General features: G+C 40.6%; 2 protein-coding genes across 2 annotated transcripts in view; both read left to right on the top strand.

Annotated features, from left to right (window-relative positions):
* The first annotated feature begins 2,653 nt into the window (after positions 1-2,653).
* The window catches only part of OPN3 (opsin 3), a 35,679-nt gene continuing 20,933 nt past the window's right edge, over positions 2,654-17,399 (top strand). The window contains exon 1 of the mRNA XM_053667287.1: positions 2,654-3,882. Within this exon, the coding sequence (XP_053523262.1) occupies positions 3,510-3,882 (373 nt within the window). The 5' untranslated portion in view covers positions 2,654-3,509. The remainder of the gene's footprint in view (positions 3,883-17,399) is intronic.
* Positions 10,073-17,170, top strand: CHML (CHM like Rab escort protein). Its single transcript, XM_037152588.2, has one exon. The coding sequence runs from the start codon at positions 10,384-10,386 to the stop codon at positions 12,334-12,336; it is 1,953 nt and encodes a 650-aa protein (XP_037008483.2). The 5' UTR covers positions 10,073-10,383; the 3' UTR covers positions 12,337-17,170.

Genomic DNA, 17,399 nt, shown 5'->3' with positions numbered 1-17,399 from the left:
TTCTTAACTTTTTGAGCAACTGCTAAGCTGTTTTCTGTAGTGGAAACATTTTATATCCCTACCAGCAGTATGCCAGGGTTCTAATTTATCCACATCTTCATCAACCCTTGTTATTTTCTGTTTTTGTTTTTATTTTTAAAATTTTTGATAACAGCCATCCTAGTAGTTATGAAGTAGTATTTGATTTTAGTTTTGATTTGCATTTCCCTAATGACAAATAATATTGACCATCTTTTCATGTGCCTATTAGCCATTTGTACCTTTTTATAAAAATGTTTACTTAGATCCTTTGCCCATTTTTGAATTGGATTGTTTGTGTTGATGAGTTGTGGAAGTTCTTGATATAGTTTGGATATGAATCCTTTACCAGATGCATGATTTTCAAAAATTTTCTCCCACGTTATGGGTTGTCTTTTCATTCTCCTGAGAGTATTTTTTGATGCACGAAAGTTCTAATTTTAAGAAAGTCCAGTTTATTTTTTCTTTTAGAGCCTGTGTCTTTGGTGTCATATCCAAGAAATCATTGCCAAATCCAATGTCATGAAGATTTTTTCTCCTCTGTTTTTTTCTGAGAGTTTCATAATTCTAGTGTTTAAGTTTAGCTTTTTGATCTTTTGGGGTTAGTTTTTAAATGTGATGTAAGATTAGGGTCCAACTTCATTGTTTTACATGTGGGTATACAGTTTTCCTGGCACTGTTTGTTGAAAAGATTGTCTCTTCCCCATGGAATAGTCTTGGCACCCTACTGAAAACCAGCTGAGCCTTGGCTGGTATGGCTCAGTTGGTTAAGTGTTGTCCGTACACCAAAAGGTTGGAGGCCTGGGTGGGGCGCACACCTGTGCTTTTTTGTGGGTTTGATCCCCAGTTGGGGCAGGTGTGGGAGGCAACCAATTGATGTTTCTGGCATCAGCCTCCCTCTCTCTCCTCTCTCTCTTTCTGTAGGAGACCATTCTGCATAGTTTGGGCCCAGCTGCCCTCCCCCCCCCGCCGGGGCAAACATTTATTGCAAAGTAACTTCCTAAAATCCATGCTAAACCTTCCTAGGACCAGTGTAACCAACCAGTTCAACCACTGTTGCCCTTTTTTTGCAAATACCCCTCTTCTGTGATGTGATTAGTGCCACTGGCTCTTTTGTTTTCTGTAAAAGGTAACCACCTAAAACAACCTGTGCATAGTAAATAAGGATCATCATGTAATGTGCCCAGAAACCCAGCAAAGGCCGGTGAATACAAGAGCCGAGGCTTTTGCTCCCCTTGAGAGCAAAAGCCATGCTGTGCCCTTTTCCTCCACCAGGCTCAGCAGTCTGTGTGAATGTCTCATTCCGTCCATAATGACGCGTACACTGCAGGCCGGTGTCCCCATCATCTTTCCCTTCCTCTCTCCCTAAAATCAATAAAGGCTGTCATTGGGTGAGGATTAAAAAATATAAAAAATAAAGAAAATCAACTGCCCATATATGTGAAGGCTTCTATAATGACTCTATTCAGTTCCACTGGTCTGTATGTCTGTCCTTATGCCCGTATTGTACTTGCTTTTTAGGTTGTAGTATTTGCCGTCATCCTATCATTATGTAATTCTGAAAATATATAAAAACATATATCATTATTGACAAGATAACTGATATTTGTGGTAACGTTGTTTATCTCTCTCTAGTACAATAACTATCCTTAACAGTATTGTAAAAACGATGATATCAAAATTCTTACATACTTGCCAAAAATATCTTTTTCCTCTTTTGCTTCACTGTTGCTATTACTGTCACATGGTGGTTGTCCTGGGCTTTTACTCTAGAGAAAAAGCCAAAGTCCTTTTGTTAAAATGGCCAAGGCCCCATATGATCTGGCCAATCACTAGTCACCCACCTCTCTGGCCTCATTTCTTAATTCTCACGCCACTCCAGCCGCATTGGCCTCCTTGTTTTTCCTCGAACACGTGCAGGGTTCTCCCACCCCAGTAACAGGTACCCTGTGTCTACTGTGAGGTTATTGCGGACCACCCTGCACAAAATGACAACTTCATGTGCTCTCCCAGCAGCACCGGAATTTAAGCTTTAGGAGGGCAGGAACTCAGCACCAAAAAATGGTGAATGAACGAATGAATGAATGAGTGAATATTTTAGGAAAAAATATAGCAGCTCCTTCTTTATTTATTCATTCAACTAAATTAATGACTTATTAATTAATATTTATTGAGAACTTACTGTGGACTTGACACAATGTTGAAAACACAGCGGACCTGTTAAAAGGTTGCATAAATCTAAAATATAAAATCAAATGAGATTTTTAAAGAGGTGGGTGTGTTAGATAGTCTCACAGATGACAAATCCAGGCTGGAAAGATTAAAATGAAGGTTTTGGGAGCAGAGCGCACTGGTCCTCACTTCTTGCTCGGGGCACCCGGGTGAACAGCTGACTTCCTAAAAGATTAGTTTCTATCTATGGGAATTTGGAATGACAGTTCATGGAAGCTAATCATCCTTTACTAGTCTTTTAAACACAGCTGGGAGGGGTAAACCCCTCCTGGAAGGCACTTCCTTTTGCCTTTCCACACCATGCTAGTCACCAATGCCCAGGACAGCCTGCAGGTCTGGCTCAGTAGTGCAGTCCTCCTGTGCGTCCTTGTTCGGGACGACCACGCAGAGACTCGGGAGCTGCCCTTGCTCTGTGCTCACGTTCACGATCTATATTTGACTCGGACTATATCCTCACCGCTAATGGGGAAAGGCCAAGTGGAAAATTCGTGCTGCTCTAAATATAGCACCTGCCTCTCCGCAGCTGCTAGATTTAGGATGAAGCTTGGAGGCCACCGTCTGGCAGTCGCCGCCTGGGTGGGCTGCGGCAGTGCGCTCACTAACAGGATGTCTCTACCGCCGCTTCGGGGCCGGAGGGCCGAAGAACAAGGCCAGCGGCTTGGGCTCCGGCCTCGGGGCTTCCAGGACGCGTCACGCGGGAGCGGTATTGTGGGCCGGCTGCCTGGAAAAGGGAGAAGCCGACGATGGAGTCCTTCATCTAGCCTTCTCCTAGCTCAGAGTGGGCGCACGCGCCAGGGGACATTTACGAACGAGGGAATGAGAGTGAATGCGAGAGTGAATGGACTTGGGCCTTGCAAGAGGGGTGAGGGGAGACAGCGTGTGAGATGCCATCGCGGTTGATTTGTCTCCCTGGTGCTTTATGCTCCCGGGAGCACACTGGGGTAGGGGGTGGAGGGGACCTGAGGACGCGAGCAACAGGGAGAGCGTGGAAACCAGGTCCTGACAATGGGTTCAGGAGGACGCAATTCCAGCGAGAACTCGACCTCCGGGGAAGAGGTGTGGCTACGAGGGTACGCAGGGGGCGTGGCTACCAGTGTGTTGGGTGACGGCAGGAGGAGGGGGCGTGGCTACGGGGCACACCGGGCGGAAGAGCTGGTCCTGCGGATACACTGCCCGAGTAGGCGGTGGGTTCCTCGTCCCATCCCGGGCAACGCAGAAAGCTGAGCGCCTCCACCCGCCGAGCCTGCCGTCGCCGGGCCATGTACTCGGGTAACCGCAGTGGCGGCCACGGTTTCTGGGAGGGCGGCGGAGCGGCGGGCGCGGAGGGGCCGGGGCCGGCGGGGACGCAGAGCCCCGCGCCGCTGTTCACCACGAGCACCTACGAGCGCCTGGCACTGCTGCTTGGCTCCATCGCTCTGTTGGGCATCGGCAATAACCTGCTGGTGCTCGTCCTCTACTACAAGTTCCAGCGGCTCCGCACTCCCACCTACCTCTTCCTGGTCAACATCAGCCTCAGTGATCTGCTGCTGTCCGTCTTCGGGGTCACCTTTAACTTCGTGTCCTGCCTGAGGAACGGCTGGGTCCGGGACAGCGCGGGCTGCACGTGGGACGGGTTTACCAGCAGCCTCTTCGGTGAGTTGGGTTCGGAGGAGAAAGCACCCGCCTCTCCTCTGCAAACTTACCCGTCCCTGCATTGCTATCCGATCTGTGCATCCTCCTGCCACGCACCCTCGCCCACTCTCGCCCCATCGGCGCTCGGCCTCATCGTTCCTACTCGCCCTACCCGCCCGCGCTCTGCCCTGGACGCGCCCCAGGCCCCCAGGCTGCTTGGTGTTCCTTCCTTCCTTCACCTCTTCCTGCCCCACGCAGACCTCGACTTTGTGGTGCTCATCTCCATGCATGCCAACCCGACACCCCAACCCATCATCAGCTCCAGCTCCACCACAGCTCTGTCCAGCCGCTGTCCAGCTCATCCCATTTCGGTTTTCACCTCCTCCTATGATTTGAGGAAAGAAATGAGGGATAGAATCAGGTATTCAAAAACAAAAGTGATGAACTGGTGGAAGTTGGAGAGTGTCATGAGGTTTAATTCATATTCTATTTGTTTCTGAAAATGAGAGGATAGAAACCTCATAGCAGCAGTGTGTAATTTAAAAAAAATTTTGTTCACTAGCAGTTGTAAACAATTCGACTGCTCCCTAGGAAGTGAGATCTTTCATTCATATCCTTAGGATGCAAATAGGCATGTGCCCTGTAAGCTGTTTTTACTATATTTTTCTCCTCATAGGTTCCAACACACCAAAATCTAAGGTGAGATTTAAAAAGGCGCAGAGAATCCCAACCCAAATGAACAAAAATTTACCTGTGCAGCCAGTCCGTTTCATTAAAGTCAAACTTGATTGTTAATTGAAGATATATTTCAACAATACATTTCATCCTTAGAGTAGATTTAAGTCTTACTGGGACTTGACATTTTGAAGGGTGTTCCACCCAGCATATCATTGAAAATGTGATTTTCTAAGCTTGAGAAAGAAGTGATCTTTTTGTGTGCGCTCTAGGTTTTCATGTGTATGATTTGAAATAGAAATATGTACTTCTCAAGTATTATGGTTTCTTTTTTAAAAAATCCTAAATTCCATTGATACTTTATTACTGTTTTATCTTGGCAGGGTTTTTTTTTTTCATGGAAATTCATTCTTAAGTTTATTGGTAAAATTGAAAAATAACAAGAATAGTTAAGAAAAATGTTAAAGAATGAGGAGAAAATACTTGCATTATCACACAGCAAAATACATTACAAATCTATAGCAACCAAAATGGTATGATTTTTGGCAGGAGTCTTGTGGGCCACATCCATGCATAAATGAGGATTTGATATGTTATACAGACGATGCTTCAAATTAGTTGGAGGAAAGACAGAATTAAAAATGTGGCTTTTGGGCATTTTAGCTCACTTGGAATAATGTAATTTTCCAAGTTCTCTCTCGCCCCACAGAACTGTTCTCACACAGAACACAAAAATAAACACAAGATGGATTAAAAATTTAATATATAAAGTTCTAAACATTGAAAAAAACTCACAATAATTTTTTAAAAGGAATACATATGACAGATTTGAGTTCCTAGGAGCAAAAACTTCTGCAAGATGAGGGACAGTTAAAAATTAAAAGACAAAGGACAGATTGGGGTGAGTATTCCTAATACATGCATAACAGACCCCTAATGTCTGGTGCACATGCACAGTCTCTATAGACCGACAAATAATGCAAAGCAGTCCTGTGGGAAGCTGAGCAAATTATATGATGGGTTATTCAGAGAATAAGAAATACCAGCAGCTAATAAATATGAAAAAAGCTCAGGGGGATTGAGAAAATGAAAGTTAGAATAGTAGTGAGATAGATTTTTTTTTCAGATGCCACATTTTATCTGTCAGGCTGGGAAAATTGTAAAGAGATGAGGGAAAATAGAAGTTCTCTAGAGTTCTGTTAGTAAGAATACAATTTAATACAATGTGAGATTTTTTTTTATTTTTTTTCTTTTGAAGGTAATTGTTTAGCTCAATTAAAAATATCATAAATTCTTTGCCCTAGTAATTTTATAGAAGTTTTTTACTCCAGGAAAATATTGGTACACTTTGATAAAGACAGATCCACTGTTTGTAACATAGGTTTGATCCATTTTGAATTAATTTTTATATATGCTGGACAGTAAGGGGCCAATGTCATTCTTTTGTATACAGATATCCAGTTTTCCCAGCATCATTTGCTGAAAAGACTATCATTTCATCCTTGAATGCTTTGGGCACCCTTGTCAGAAATCAATTGATGAGACATATGAGTGTTTATTTCTGGATTTTGTATTCTCTTCTTTTGATCTATACAGCCATCCTTATGAAAGTACCACACTGTTTTATTTACTGTAGTTTTGTAGTAAGTTTTGATATCAGGAAGTGTGAGTCCTCTTCGTTCTTTTTCAAGATTGTTTTGGCTTATATATAGGTTTCCATAGATGTCCATTATCAGGTTGAGGAGTTCCCTTCTCTTCCTAGCTGGCTGAGAGTTTTATAAAGAGATTTTGTCAAAAGCATTTCCTGTATCTTTTGAGATGATCTCATGCTGAATTACATTTAGCTTTGAATATTAAACAGATCTTGAATTTGGGGGATAAACTCTACTTAGTTATGGTGTATTTTTCTTTCTATATGTTGTTGGAATCTATTTGCAGAAACTTGGTTAAGAATTTTTGCTTCTACATTCATGAGGGATATTGGCCTTAATTTTCTTTTAATGTTCTTTTCTGGCTTTGTCATCAGGGTAATGCTGGAATAACATGCAAATGTTCATTCCTTTTCAGTTTTCTAGAAAGTTTGTGTAGAATTGGTGCTATCATTTTCTCATTTCTTAAAATGGAAGCTGAGATTGCTATTTGATTGTTCTCTTCTAAGTGAGCAATGTCATTTTAATTGTTGTTCAATTCAAAATAGTTCCATTTTCCCTTGAGATTTCTTCTCTGACCCATCAGGAAGCATGTTTTTTCATTTTCAAGAGTTAGGAGGCTGTCCACCTATTTGTTATTGATTTGTAATTTAATCCCATTATAATTAGAACACACTACTGTTATACATTTATGAAGATTTGTTTTATGGCCATAGGTTCAGTGGTACTAAACATTCTGATTTCCTTCTCCAATCGCCCTGCTACCAGCTTCTCTAAGTTCTCTGCCCAGGAGTTTGGTTGCATTCAGTGAGACAGACAGGAGGAAACTCTTGAACATCTGAATCAACTTCATGTTCAGTGTCTTCATCCCTAACGGTGTCCCTTGCATCCACCCAGCCTCGCCTCCCTGGAGTACACCAGGCTCTTGGAGTCCCACCACCAAAGCTGGCTTTTCTGAAAGGCTGGGTGAAGTTGGCAGGGTTTTTTGGAGAACAAAATCTTTGTAGTGTTATCAAAATTTTCTTATTCACCAATCTCTTCCTTTGACAAACTGAAATATTGTGTTTGTTATGTTTCATTTTTTGATATTTCAAAGGAAACAGTCATAGAAATCATGATTCTATCTATTTGATTTCTTCAGTGATTCTATTATTCTAATACTATCTTTTCTCCCCAGTCAGCATTAATCTGAGAATTTCACCTGTACAGAGTTGGAACTTGGGAGGGTCTGTAAGTGTATGTAGGTGGTAGTATAGATGGTTGTGTACATTACTCTCTTTATATTCATTTAAAATACCTATCAGGAAATTTGTTAGGCAAGGCAAAGTTTGTTTTTTATTTTTTGTTTTTTCATTTAATCTTTATTATATATTTTTTCCATTACCATCTAATGGCTAAGCTTTAGCAAGGGTGACTTAAGCTGAAGCCTAAAGTGTCATCAGTGACACTTCCTAGGATGAGCAATAAGTATTTGGTCCCAGACACAAAATTTCTTGTTTACAAGCAGTGCTTTTTCTGTGCTAGGAAATTCTATTTCTAGCCCAACTCTGCGCTGGGAGTAGAAACAAGGGCTGATTGACTTCTTTGTTAGTTGCAGCATTCAGTCACTTCCTCATCCTCCCTGCAGTGTCTCCTTGTTTCTGCTGTCCCTTTTCACTCTGTGTCATCCCTGCTTGGACCCCGTCCCCGTCAGAAGGGACAGCCATTCCAAGGCTGCTAGAAATGTTCACCACATGTCATTTTTCCCAATGACTGCTTGATTTCTGTGGACATTTAATTAGTGTTTTCAACAGTGACTCTCACTCTTTGTGAATTAGATGTGAAGACTCTGGGTTAAATTAAGGGATTAATTTAAGTGCCGGGAAATAAATCAACAGCAGGGTTAAGATGGAGCTTAAAACACTGTTAGCAGAGATTAAGAATTTCTTTGCCTGGAGTCAGTACTAAGGGTTGTGCTTCTAGATGAGAGTTAAGGATGGGGAAAGGCAGGGTGAGTTTCCCTTTGTCTGCTCTGAGCAAGAACTAACCAATCACGGAGCAATGAAGCGGGGGTCATCAAAAATGCTGAAGGTGGCCACTTGCTTCTGAGACTTCCAGAGAGGCTGCCCTATCATTTGGAAAGACCACCAGCCTGAGGGCATGAGAGTGAGTCCTCCTTTGACCCCATGGCCAAGCCGTTATGTGGACTTTGCCATCTCTTCAGCCTTCATACCATCTCTATTCCGGGATAACAGAGCTAAATCATCTTTAAGGTGGTCTTGTCCTACTTGCTGTGTATTTTTGAGGACTCCTTTGACAGTTGTGGGTTGGAAGTTGCCTGGTTTTAGCATTTATGTCTCATATCCTCGTGTCTTACTCCCATCCTCAGCTATGTCTTATTCAAGGATAAGCACCTATTGTGCTTATACTTCTTCATAGACCCTGATGGGTTTTGTCTTCTTGTGCGCCCTCTACTGGAAGAAGGCATTCTCAGTAATTGAGACACACAGATACCTGCTCAAGAGGGTCAGGCAGCCACCTTGTTCTGTGCTCAATTCCTTGTTTCTCAGGGAATGCTGGGAAGAAGTGGATTTCCTGATATTCTTGAGGCAGAGGCTTTGACTCGACAGGACTGTTAAGATAGTCATGTCTCTGAAGCTGGTCAGTTCTGTGAGCTAGTTGATTTCAGTTCCGATTGAATGGCTTGTTTTACAGATATCCAAGGTAACTAGTCACATTAGTCCAGGCAGACCCGGATTGCACAGGTATAGATTTTAGTAGGTGTAATACTGGGAAAAATCAGAGCTGAAAGAGCTCTCACTCTTGCTGGGCAATGATGAATGATAACAGACTCCCCTAGTATATGTCGTTCTTTAACCTGAAAACTTCTAGGTGAGCGAGTTTTTCACCCCTTTGGTTGCCCATCTCCCACCCCCAGCACCACACACGTGTTCTACACGTGGAATATAACCGCTGTTATGCCCGAAGTTAACAGGAGAGCCTTTGCCCCTTCAAAAACAAGAATACCAAACAACAAGTTGATCTAGGCAGAAGATATTTAGACCTTTATCTCATGAGACAGAGCTGCTGGGTCACAGAGCCAGAGTCTGGAAAAACACAGGCCACCCCATTCCCATGTTAGAAGTAGGTGTTATTTATGTTAAGATGTTTTAGCATATGAACCCAGGGTTTTTTAACTTACACCTAAAAAACACGTGCATATGTACATTCATATTGTATATAGATTAGTTCTAAATACATTTTCCCTTCAGTGGGCCTATTCTTTTATGCACTTAAATATCGTAAAATGCCAGCTGTTTTACTGAATCAATGGTTTTGTAACAATCTGGTTAATGCCGTTGAGATAGTCTCATGTTTCTACCGTGAGATCCTAAGGATGGCAGGGAGTGGACAGCTTCTGTCCAGCTCCCCTACAATGACCCACAGACTGGTTTGGGCCCGGAGATATTCCTAGTTGTGGCAACGTGCATGTTCTGCGTACTTTATTTCTGGTGATATTCCTGGTCACGGCAACGTGCACATGCTGCGTAGTTTGTTGCCATCAACACCCAGGAGCCACACGCTCTTACAGCCTAAGCTCACAGTTGTGTATAGTTTTATTCGAATACCAGTTTTCTTAAAGTCAAGAGTTACAAAATTATGTTAGTTCTTTGTTATTCTGGGACATTATTATATCCATTCTCCATTACCGAATTGCCCGATTTGGGGGAATATATCTCTATTGTCATTTCCAAAAAGTTAGAAACTATGTGGAAAAGCACTTAATGACTTGCTTTAGTCGAGGCTTTTGTAGTTACTGTTGCATGAAATTACTTTTCTCCTGATGTTGTTTACAATTGTATTCTTGAATTTTCTTTCACAGAAAAGTTCCAGTCACAAATGCATACGTGATGCATTTTGACATTTACTGCTAAGGTGAAATGCAGAAATGAAAACCACCCATCCATTTTATTAGTCTCAGATGTGATTAGATGTACTTTATCAAGTTTTTATGCTACTGGCATGTAAAAAATAAAAAAAAAACACTAAAGAAGGGTACCAGCACAGCTAGACCTGCAAGCTCGGTACTTCTGGGGTGATCTGAACATCACAAGGAGAGATTTTATTGCAGCGTATTCACACCTCATCTGAGCCCTCAGCCTGGATTCATACACAGTCCCCTCCCTGGCAGTGGTCACCAGACACTCTCCCTTCCAGGATGGCGGACAGTCTCCCTACAGAGTTTGATGTGGTTGTTATAGGGACAGGTTTGCCTGAATCCATCCTTGCAGCCGCCTGTTCAAGAAGTGGTCAGAGGGTCCTACATCTTGATGCGAGAAGTTACTATGGAGGAAACTGGGCTAGTTTCACCTTTTCTGGATTGCTCTCCTGGTTGAAAGAGTGTCGGCAAAGCAGTGACATCAGGGACGGGAGCACCGCTGCGTGGCAAGACCTGATCCGGGAAACGGAAGGAGCCATCTGCCTTCGTAGGAGGGATGAAACCATTCAGCACACAGAAGTGTTTTGTTATGCCGCTGAGGACGTGGGTGACAACACTGAAGAGATTAATGATTCGCAGGGAAGTCCTTCCTTTGGAGCATCTAGTACCCTCACTAAGCCTTTGGATTCTGCACGCCTGACTGCAGAAACACACTCATCCGTTACCAGCTGCAAAAGGCCTGCCAAAGACACTCCAGACAACGATGGGGACATCTTACTAGAAGTAACTGATACAAAGGAAACTCAGGCGAAAGAGAAAAAATTCCATGGAGGTAACACCTGTGTACACACAGTTCCAGACAGAGATAAAGATGAAAACAATCCCATAGTAGAAAGCAATGCTGATCGGCCAAAGAGAAACAGGATTACTTACTCTCAAATCGTTAAAGAAGGCAGGAGGTTTAATATTGACTTGGTATCAAAGTTGCTGTATTCGCAAGGATTGCTGATTGATCTTTTAATCAAGTCAAATGTTAGTCGTTACGCTGAATTTAAAAATGTCACTAGGATTCTTGCTTTTCGAGAAGGAAAAGTAGAACAGGTGCCTTGCTCCAGAGCAGATGTCTTCAATAGCAAAGAACTCACTATGGTAGAAAAGAGGATGCTAATGAAGTTTCTTACATTTTGTTTAGACTATGAACAGCATCCTGATGAATACCAGGATTTCGTACAGTGCTCATTTGCAGAGTACTTAACTACGAAAAAACTCACCCCCAACCTCCAACATTTTATACTACACTCAATCGCGATGACAGAGTCGTCCTGCACCACAATAGATGGCCTTAAAGCAACAAAAAACTTCCTTCGGTGTCTTGGACGGTTTGGCAACACTCCGTTTTTGTTTCCCTTGTACGGCCAAGGAGAAATTCCCCAGTGTTTCTGCAGAATGTGTGCGGTTTTTGGTGGAATCTATTGTCTTCGCCATCAAGTACAGTGCCTTGTGGTCGACAAAGAATCCGGAAGATGCAAAGCAATTATTGATCACTTTGGCCAAAGAATAAATGCTCAGCATTTCATTGTGGAGGATAGCTACCTCTCTGAGGACACATGCTTGAGCGTGCAGTATAAGCAGATCTCCAGGGCAGTGCTCATTACAGATCGATCCGTACTGAAGACAGAGTCAGATCAGCAGATTTCCATTTTGATGGTGCCTCCAGTAGAACCAGGGACGTGTGCCGTGCAGGTCACTGAATTGTGTTCTTCAACTATGACATGCATGAAAGACACCTATCTGGTACATCTGACCTGTTCATCTTCTAAAACAGCAAGAGAAGACCTGGAGCCAGTGGCGAAGAAGTTGTTCACCCCATGGGTTGAAACAGAAATAGACAAGGAAGAGCTTACAAAGCCAAGGCTCTTGTGGGCCCTTTATTTTAATATGAGAGACTCCTCAGGAATCAGCAGGGGCTCATATAATGGCTTACCTTGCAATGTTTATGTCTGCTCTGGGCCTGACTGGGGACTGGGAAGTGAGCATGCGGTCAAGCAAGCCGAAACCCTTTTCCGGGAGATCTTTCCGGGTAAAGAATTCTGCCCCCCACCTCCAAATCCAGAAGACATTGTTTACGATAGTGATGATAAGCAACCAGAGGCTTCTGGAACCAATAGTGTATTAATGGCCAAACTGGAGCTCTCTGAAGGAAGCAAAAACACAGAAAGTCTTCAAAATTAGAAGAAGGGAACTGGAAATGCTACTTTGGACCTTCATCCTAGCATCAGGGTATTCTCATTAAAGGACAGTTTCTTATATGAGAAATCAGAAGTGGTTATACGATGAATGTAGGCAGATGTAGACTTTAATTCTCTTTGAGACATTTCAGCCATTGGGTGTCTTTATTAACCTTTCAGTAACTGACTTATTGGTTATTGCACTGTTCGTTTCAGCGTGTACTCCATGATCCAGAATCCTAAACAGAGTTAGCTTTATTTTAGTATTGGGTATTTATGTGAGGGTTCCATATTAGCAACTGTGCTTAAAGGAAGGTGGTATTATATATGCTAATGAGCTTCAGGTGTTATTGTCTACAATGACAATGTCTGAGGAGTATTTTACTTTGCAGCTATTACTGTTGCTGCCACCTGTGAATGAAACCCACATGCAGTGGATCATGTGGGTCTCTTGTATATAATATAAACGTATGTACACAGTAGCAATAGCAACTAATGCAAATGCCAATATAAAATACATTTGTCTAATTAAAAGATTAGCTTTGCACGATCCTGTATTTGTGAAGGTCTGATGTTTATATGTCTTACTATTGAATTTTCCCCTACTTGACCCTTGCACCCCATGAGGCAACATTGCCACCACAATCTTCTACATCCAAAAAAGTCCCCAGAGGTCCCTTGTTGAAGAGCTCACCCATGGGAGGTTCGGTCCCAAGACAGTCTAGGGCATGAGATTAGTCCTGGTTTAATACTTCAGAAAATTTCTGCAGAACCCTGCTCTGGCAACTAAAAGAGAAGAATATTCAAAGAGTAACTCAGGCCAAAAGAAAATATAACTTTCCCCAGGAAAAAGACACTTCAGAATGACTGTTCAGAAATTCCTAAGGAGAAACCAGGGCAGTCCGGTTTCGATCTGCAGCTGACTCCGAGCTTTCTCAGTGAGGGCAAGCATGCCTCCTTGTTGACTCTGCATCTGTAGTGAGCACCACCAACTACAACTGAGAGGAGTGAATCTAAGAAGGACATACTACGTCCTTTCCGATGTGCCCCATCCCACACACAGTGAGTAACCACCCCATAATTGTTTCTGCCTCTTGGCTGTTATCTATGCAGAGGGGAGAAATACATAATTTATCCAGAACCGCCGGAAGTTGGAAAGCTGATGTTCCTGCAGCAGTAAAATCCTGTGGAGCTGTCGCAGGAGGTAAACATCCTTCCCTGTTAGTCCCTTTTGCGTCCCTCAGTTGGAGAATGGTGGTCCTCTAGGGAGAGGGCCCTGCGGTGCCAGTTTTTGTTCTGCATGTGAGCTTTCACAGTGACCTGGACACTTATCCTGCTCTCTCATTAAGGTTTCTCAACCCTGAGAGGCAGAAGTTACTGAATACATTTTCAAAGACAAAATAAAGACTTAATTCACAATTTGCTCAGAGTCTGGCGAGGGGAAGAGCTGACATCGGAATCCAGGCTTTCTTGATCTCAGTCTTCCGCCCAACATTAAGTGTCAGAGGAGTGCGGTGCCGAGGGGGGGAAAAATGCCCATGACATCAGTCTAGTGTTGCTGGTGAAGAAAGGCTGGCAGAAATTGGTCTCTCAGCTTTAATCGAAGCAGAGAAAGGTGAAGATCCAGGAAGCCCTGGCCGGTGTGGGTCAGTTGGAGCATCTGCACCCCAAAAAGGCTGAAGGTTCCATCCTGGGTAAGGGTGCATGTAAGAGGCAACTGATGGGTGTTTCTTTCTCCCCCTTCCTCTCTAATTAAAAATGTAGCTTAGAGCTGAGTATTTATTGAAACAGAATTTGGCTAAGTTTTTAACAAAATAATGCTTCTTCATGTATCTTTTGACCTGAACACGGTGGCATAAAAAATTTAGTTGTACGAAGCCAAAAATATGCTCTGAATAGTCCTGCTGCTCTTCTGTATGTGAGGAAAATGAAATAAGACTTCAGTAATTTACACCTTATTGGAAGCAGAGAAGCCATAATTTGGTATTAATATTTATATATATTTTTAATATAACAAAGTGGTTTTATTCGGTGGATCCTAAAGTTTCAGTTCAGCCAAAATGTCTGAAATAAACCTAAAAGTCATTAAAATGAAAAAGAATTTAAGATGATAAATAAAATGTAGGTGAAGGTAACCCAGATCCACTGAAAAAAAATCAGTGTGGATATTATTCATAAGAATTGAGAGAAGAAGCCATGAGGGGAGAAGTTGCAAAAAATGCTAGAGCTAGACGTAGTAGAAACAAAAAAAATATATGTTAAACTAGTCCAAAATGAAGGTAGTTTAAAAAACTACTTGAGTGCAAAGCAAATCAAATGAGAAAAGTTATAACCAATAAAAAGCCTTAAAAGTTAGGGGATATTGTAACCTAGTATAATTTTAGAATCTTACCCTAATGGGCTTATTACTGTATTTTTTCAAATGCTCAAGGAATAAATAATATATTTATGTATCATTAAAGATGATACACTCATATTTGCATTTTGAAGTAATATGGCCTTAATGCTAGAAGTCAAACATTTTGAAAAAGGTCTGATTCTGAACAAATGCAAAATGGAAGAGACAGTCAAATAATACACAACAAACACAGTGCAGGCGAACCTCATTTTACTGCACTTTGCTTTAGGCACTTTGTAGATCTTACTTTTTCACAAATTGAAAGTAAGACCCTCCATCAGCAAAAAGAGGAGGACTTGCATTTTTTTAGCAATTAAATGTTTTTAGACATAATGTGTACAGTTAATGGACTGCAGTATAGCATAAATGTAACTTTTGTATGCACCAAGAAACCAAAACATGCACGTAATTTGACTTCATTGGAATATTCACTTTATTGTGTAACTGAGCCCACAATAGCTCTGAGGTATACCTGTAATTGTTTTCTACAACTCAGGATTATAAAGCCAATGCTCAACTGAGCAAAATAGTAAAAAATTCAAAATACACATTAAAAATCTGAATCACATCATTCATCTTTGACTTAATTATCTCTGGTAAGGATTTTATTAGTTTCTCATAGTGTGATAAATAACTTCTTAAAACCAAGAACTAACATTCCTATTAGTCAAATATATAGAAAATATTTCTCAATCAGAAATTAAACCACCTTGACACCACTTTTATTTATATATGGTTGAAGGAGCTTGTGATAAAATCTTAATGAGCATTCACAAAGTGGGAAAGATGAGGGAAGAAAGCAGCACAAATATTTTCTATAGCATGGTTTTGTAACTAGTGAAACCTTCATATATAAACATACAGTAAAAGACTAACTCAGGGAGTTGCGGAATATACAATCGTTAAAAAATTCATTTCTAGATTTCCTCAGTGACAAGCTAAAATTTTTAAAGCGTTATACAACAATATTGGGATAAATTAAGCATCCCAATACAGCAATATTGGGATGCTCATGTAGAAGCAGGCTGAAGGAACTACATCCCAGTATAATGGAAAAGAAGGAAATAGGGAGTTGGAAAACCAAAATTAGAGGCATCACTTTACTACTCACCAGTTGTATAATCTTGGGAGAATCACTCCTACCTTCTATTTCATCTATAAAATAGAAATAATACTTTGCGGCATTATTCTGAGGGTTAAATTAATGTACATGAAATGTCCAAAGGAATGGGAATGGCTAACATTAGCAGGTAGATTTACTGTACTGCCACTTAACATTCCAACTAGATGTTTTAGAAGATAATTTGCCAGAATTGTGATAAATTATTTAAAAAAATAAACAAAGAAAGATATGTCTTTTTAACTTAGGGGGGAAAATGGGAGTCATACCTCAAATTCTTAAAATGTGCTATTAAGCAAACTTTCTAAATGTACTAAGTAGAAGGTCTAAGACTAATAAGGCAACTGGAAAGAAATAAATACATAATAACTGCCAGTGGAAAGACTAGCTGGATGTCAGTATGAAAAAAGAAATTAGACTCAAATTGTATAATAACAATTCATTCCAGATTAATTAAAACATTAAGTGTCGAGTTAGAATTAAACACTACAGTTCTCATCCCAATAAGGATACAAAGGAAACATTATGGCAATGAAAATCATTATGTAGGTGAGGTTAACTAAGAGAAAAATTAAAAATAGAAATATTAAAAAGAAGACAAATGGATTTAGAAAAACTACTTACATTATATATGGGTTAAATGCTTAGTATTTTTCAAAAAGGAGGTGCAAATCCATAAAATTTTCTACTTTCTACTAGGCAAATTTATTAAAGGGTTAGGTACAAATGAGAAAATACAAATAAAACTAAATTCTTAGAATGATATCCAGAGTCCCTAATATTAAAAATGCAAGTCGAAACAACTTTGACCTAATTCATGCTAATAGCAAAAAATTTTCAACTACATGTTTCCTCATTCCAGTAGCATTGTTATATTAGTAGTGTTTTTTAAAGGACTATTTAGAAAATTATAAGAGCTCTATAACCAATCTATGTTTTGATAGGTCTAACTCACTTTGAGAAGCATATATCCAGGAAGATAAAAGAAAAAAACTACTTGTATAAAGATATTTCTAGTAATTCCATTCATTCAAGTTTTTTTTAAAAGACCAATAATTGGCAAATGTATAAGTAACATTTTGTATATTGCTATTGCTATCAAAAACTGTTATGTAACCATGAAATAATATTTATATATGTAAAATTATATAGAAGATGTTTAAATGAAACTCAAAGTGTTAGAACATAAGTTATTATATTTACTGTTTATATTTATGTACACTGAAAAGAATCCGGAGAAAATGTAATTAATGGGAATTTAACATTATGGGGTTCTTTATTTTTTTCTGTGAAATGCTGATGTCTGCAATGAAAAATAAAAGACTAATGGTATAATGGTTTACTGAATTGGTGAAAAATTGATTCTTTGAAAACTTTTTAAATTCTCCTTTAGATTAAAAAGTATATCTACTTTTAAATGTTAAATTTGAAAGATAATCTCCAAAAATGTTGAGATTGTAACCAGAAAAGATACTGGTGTTCAGACTGCCTGTCACTACCAAACCCAATAAGCAATGACAGCGATTGAATCTTCACAGGCGCTTTATCC

This window comes from Artibeus jamaicensis, unplaced genomic scaffold, assembly GCF_021234435.1.
Source record: "Artibeus jamaicensis isolate MK-2021 breed Jamaican fruit bat unplaced genomic scaffold, CSHL_Jam_final contig_467, whole genome shotgun sequence".
Lineage (NCBI taxonomy): Eukaryota > Metazoa > Chordata > Mammalia > Chiroptera > Phyllostomidae > Artibeus > Artibeus jamaicensis.
Note: the sequence above shows the minus strand (reverse complement) of the source record. Positions and strands in the feature narration are given on the sequence as shown.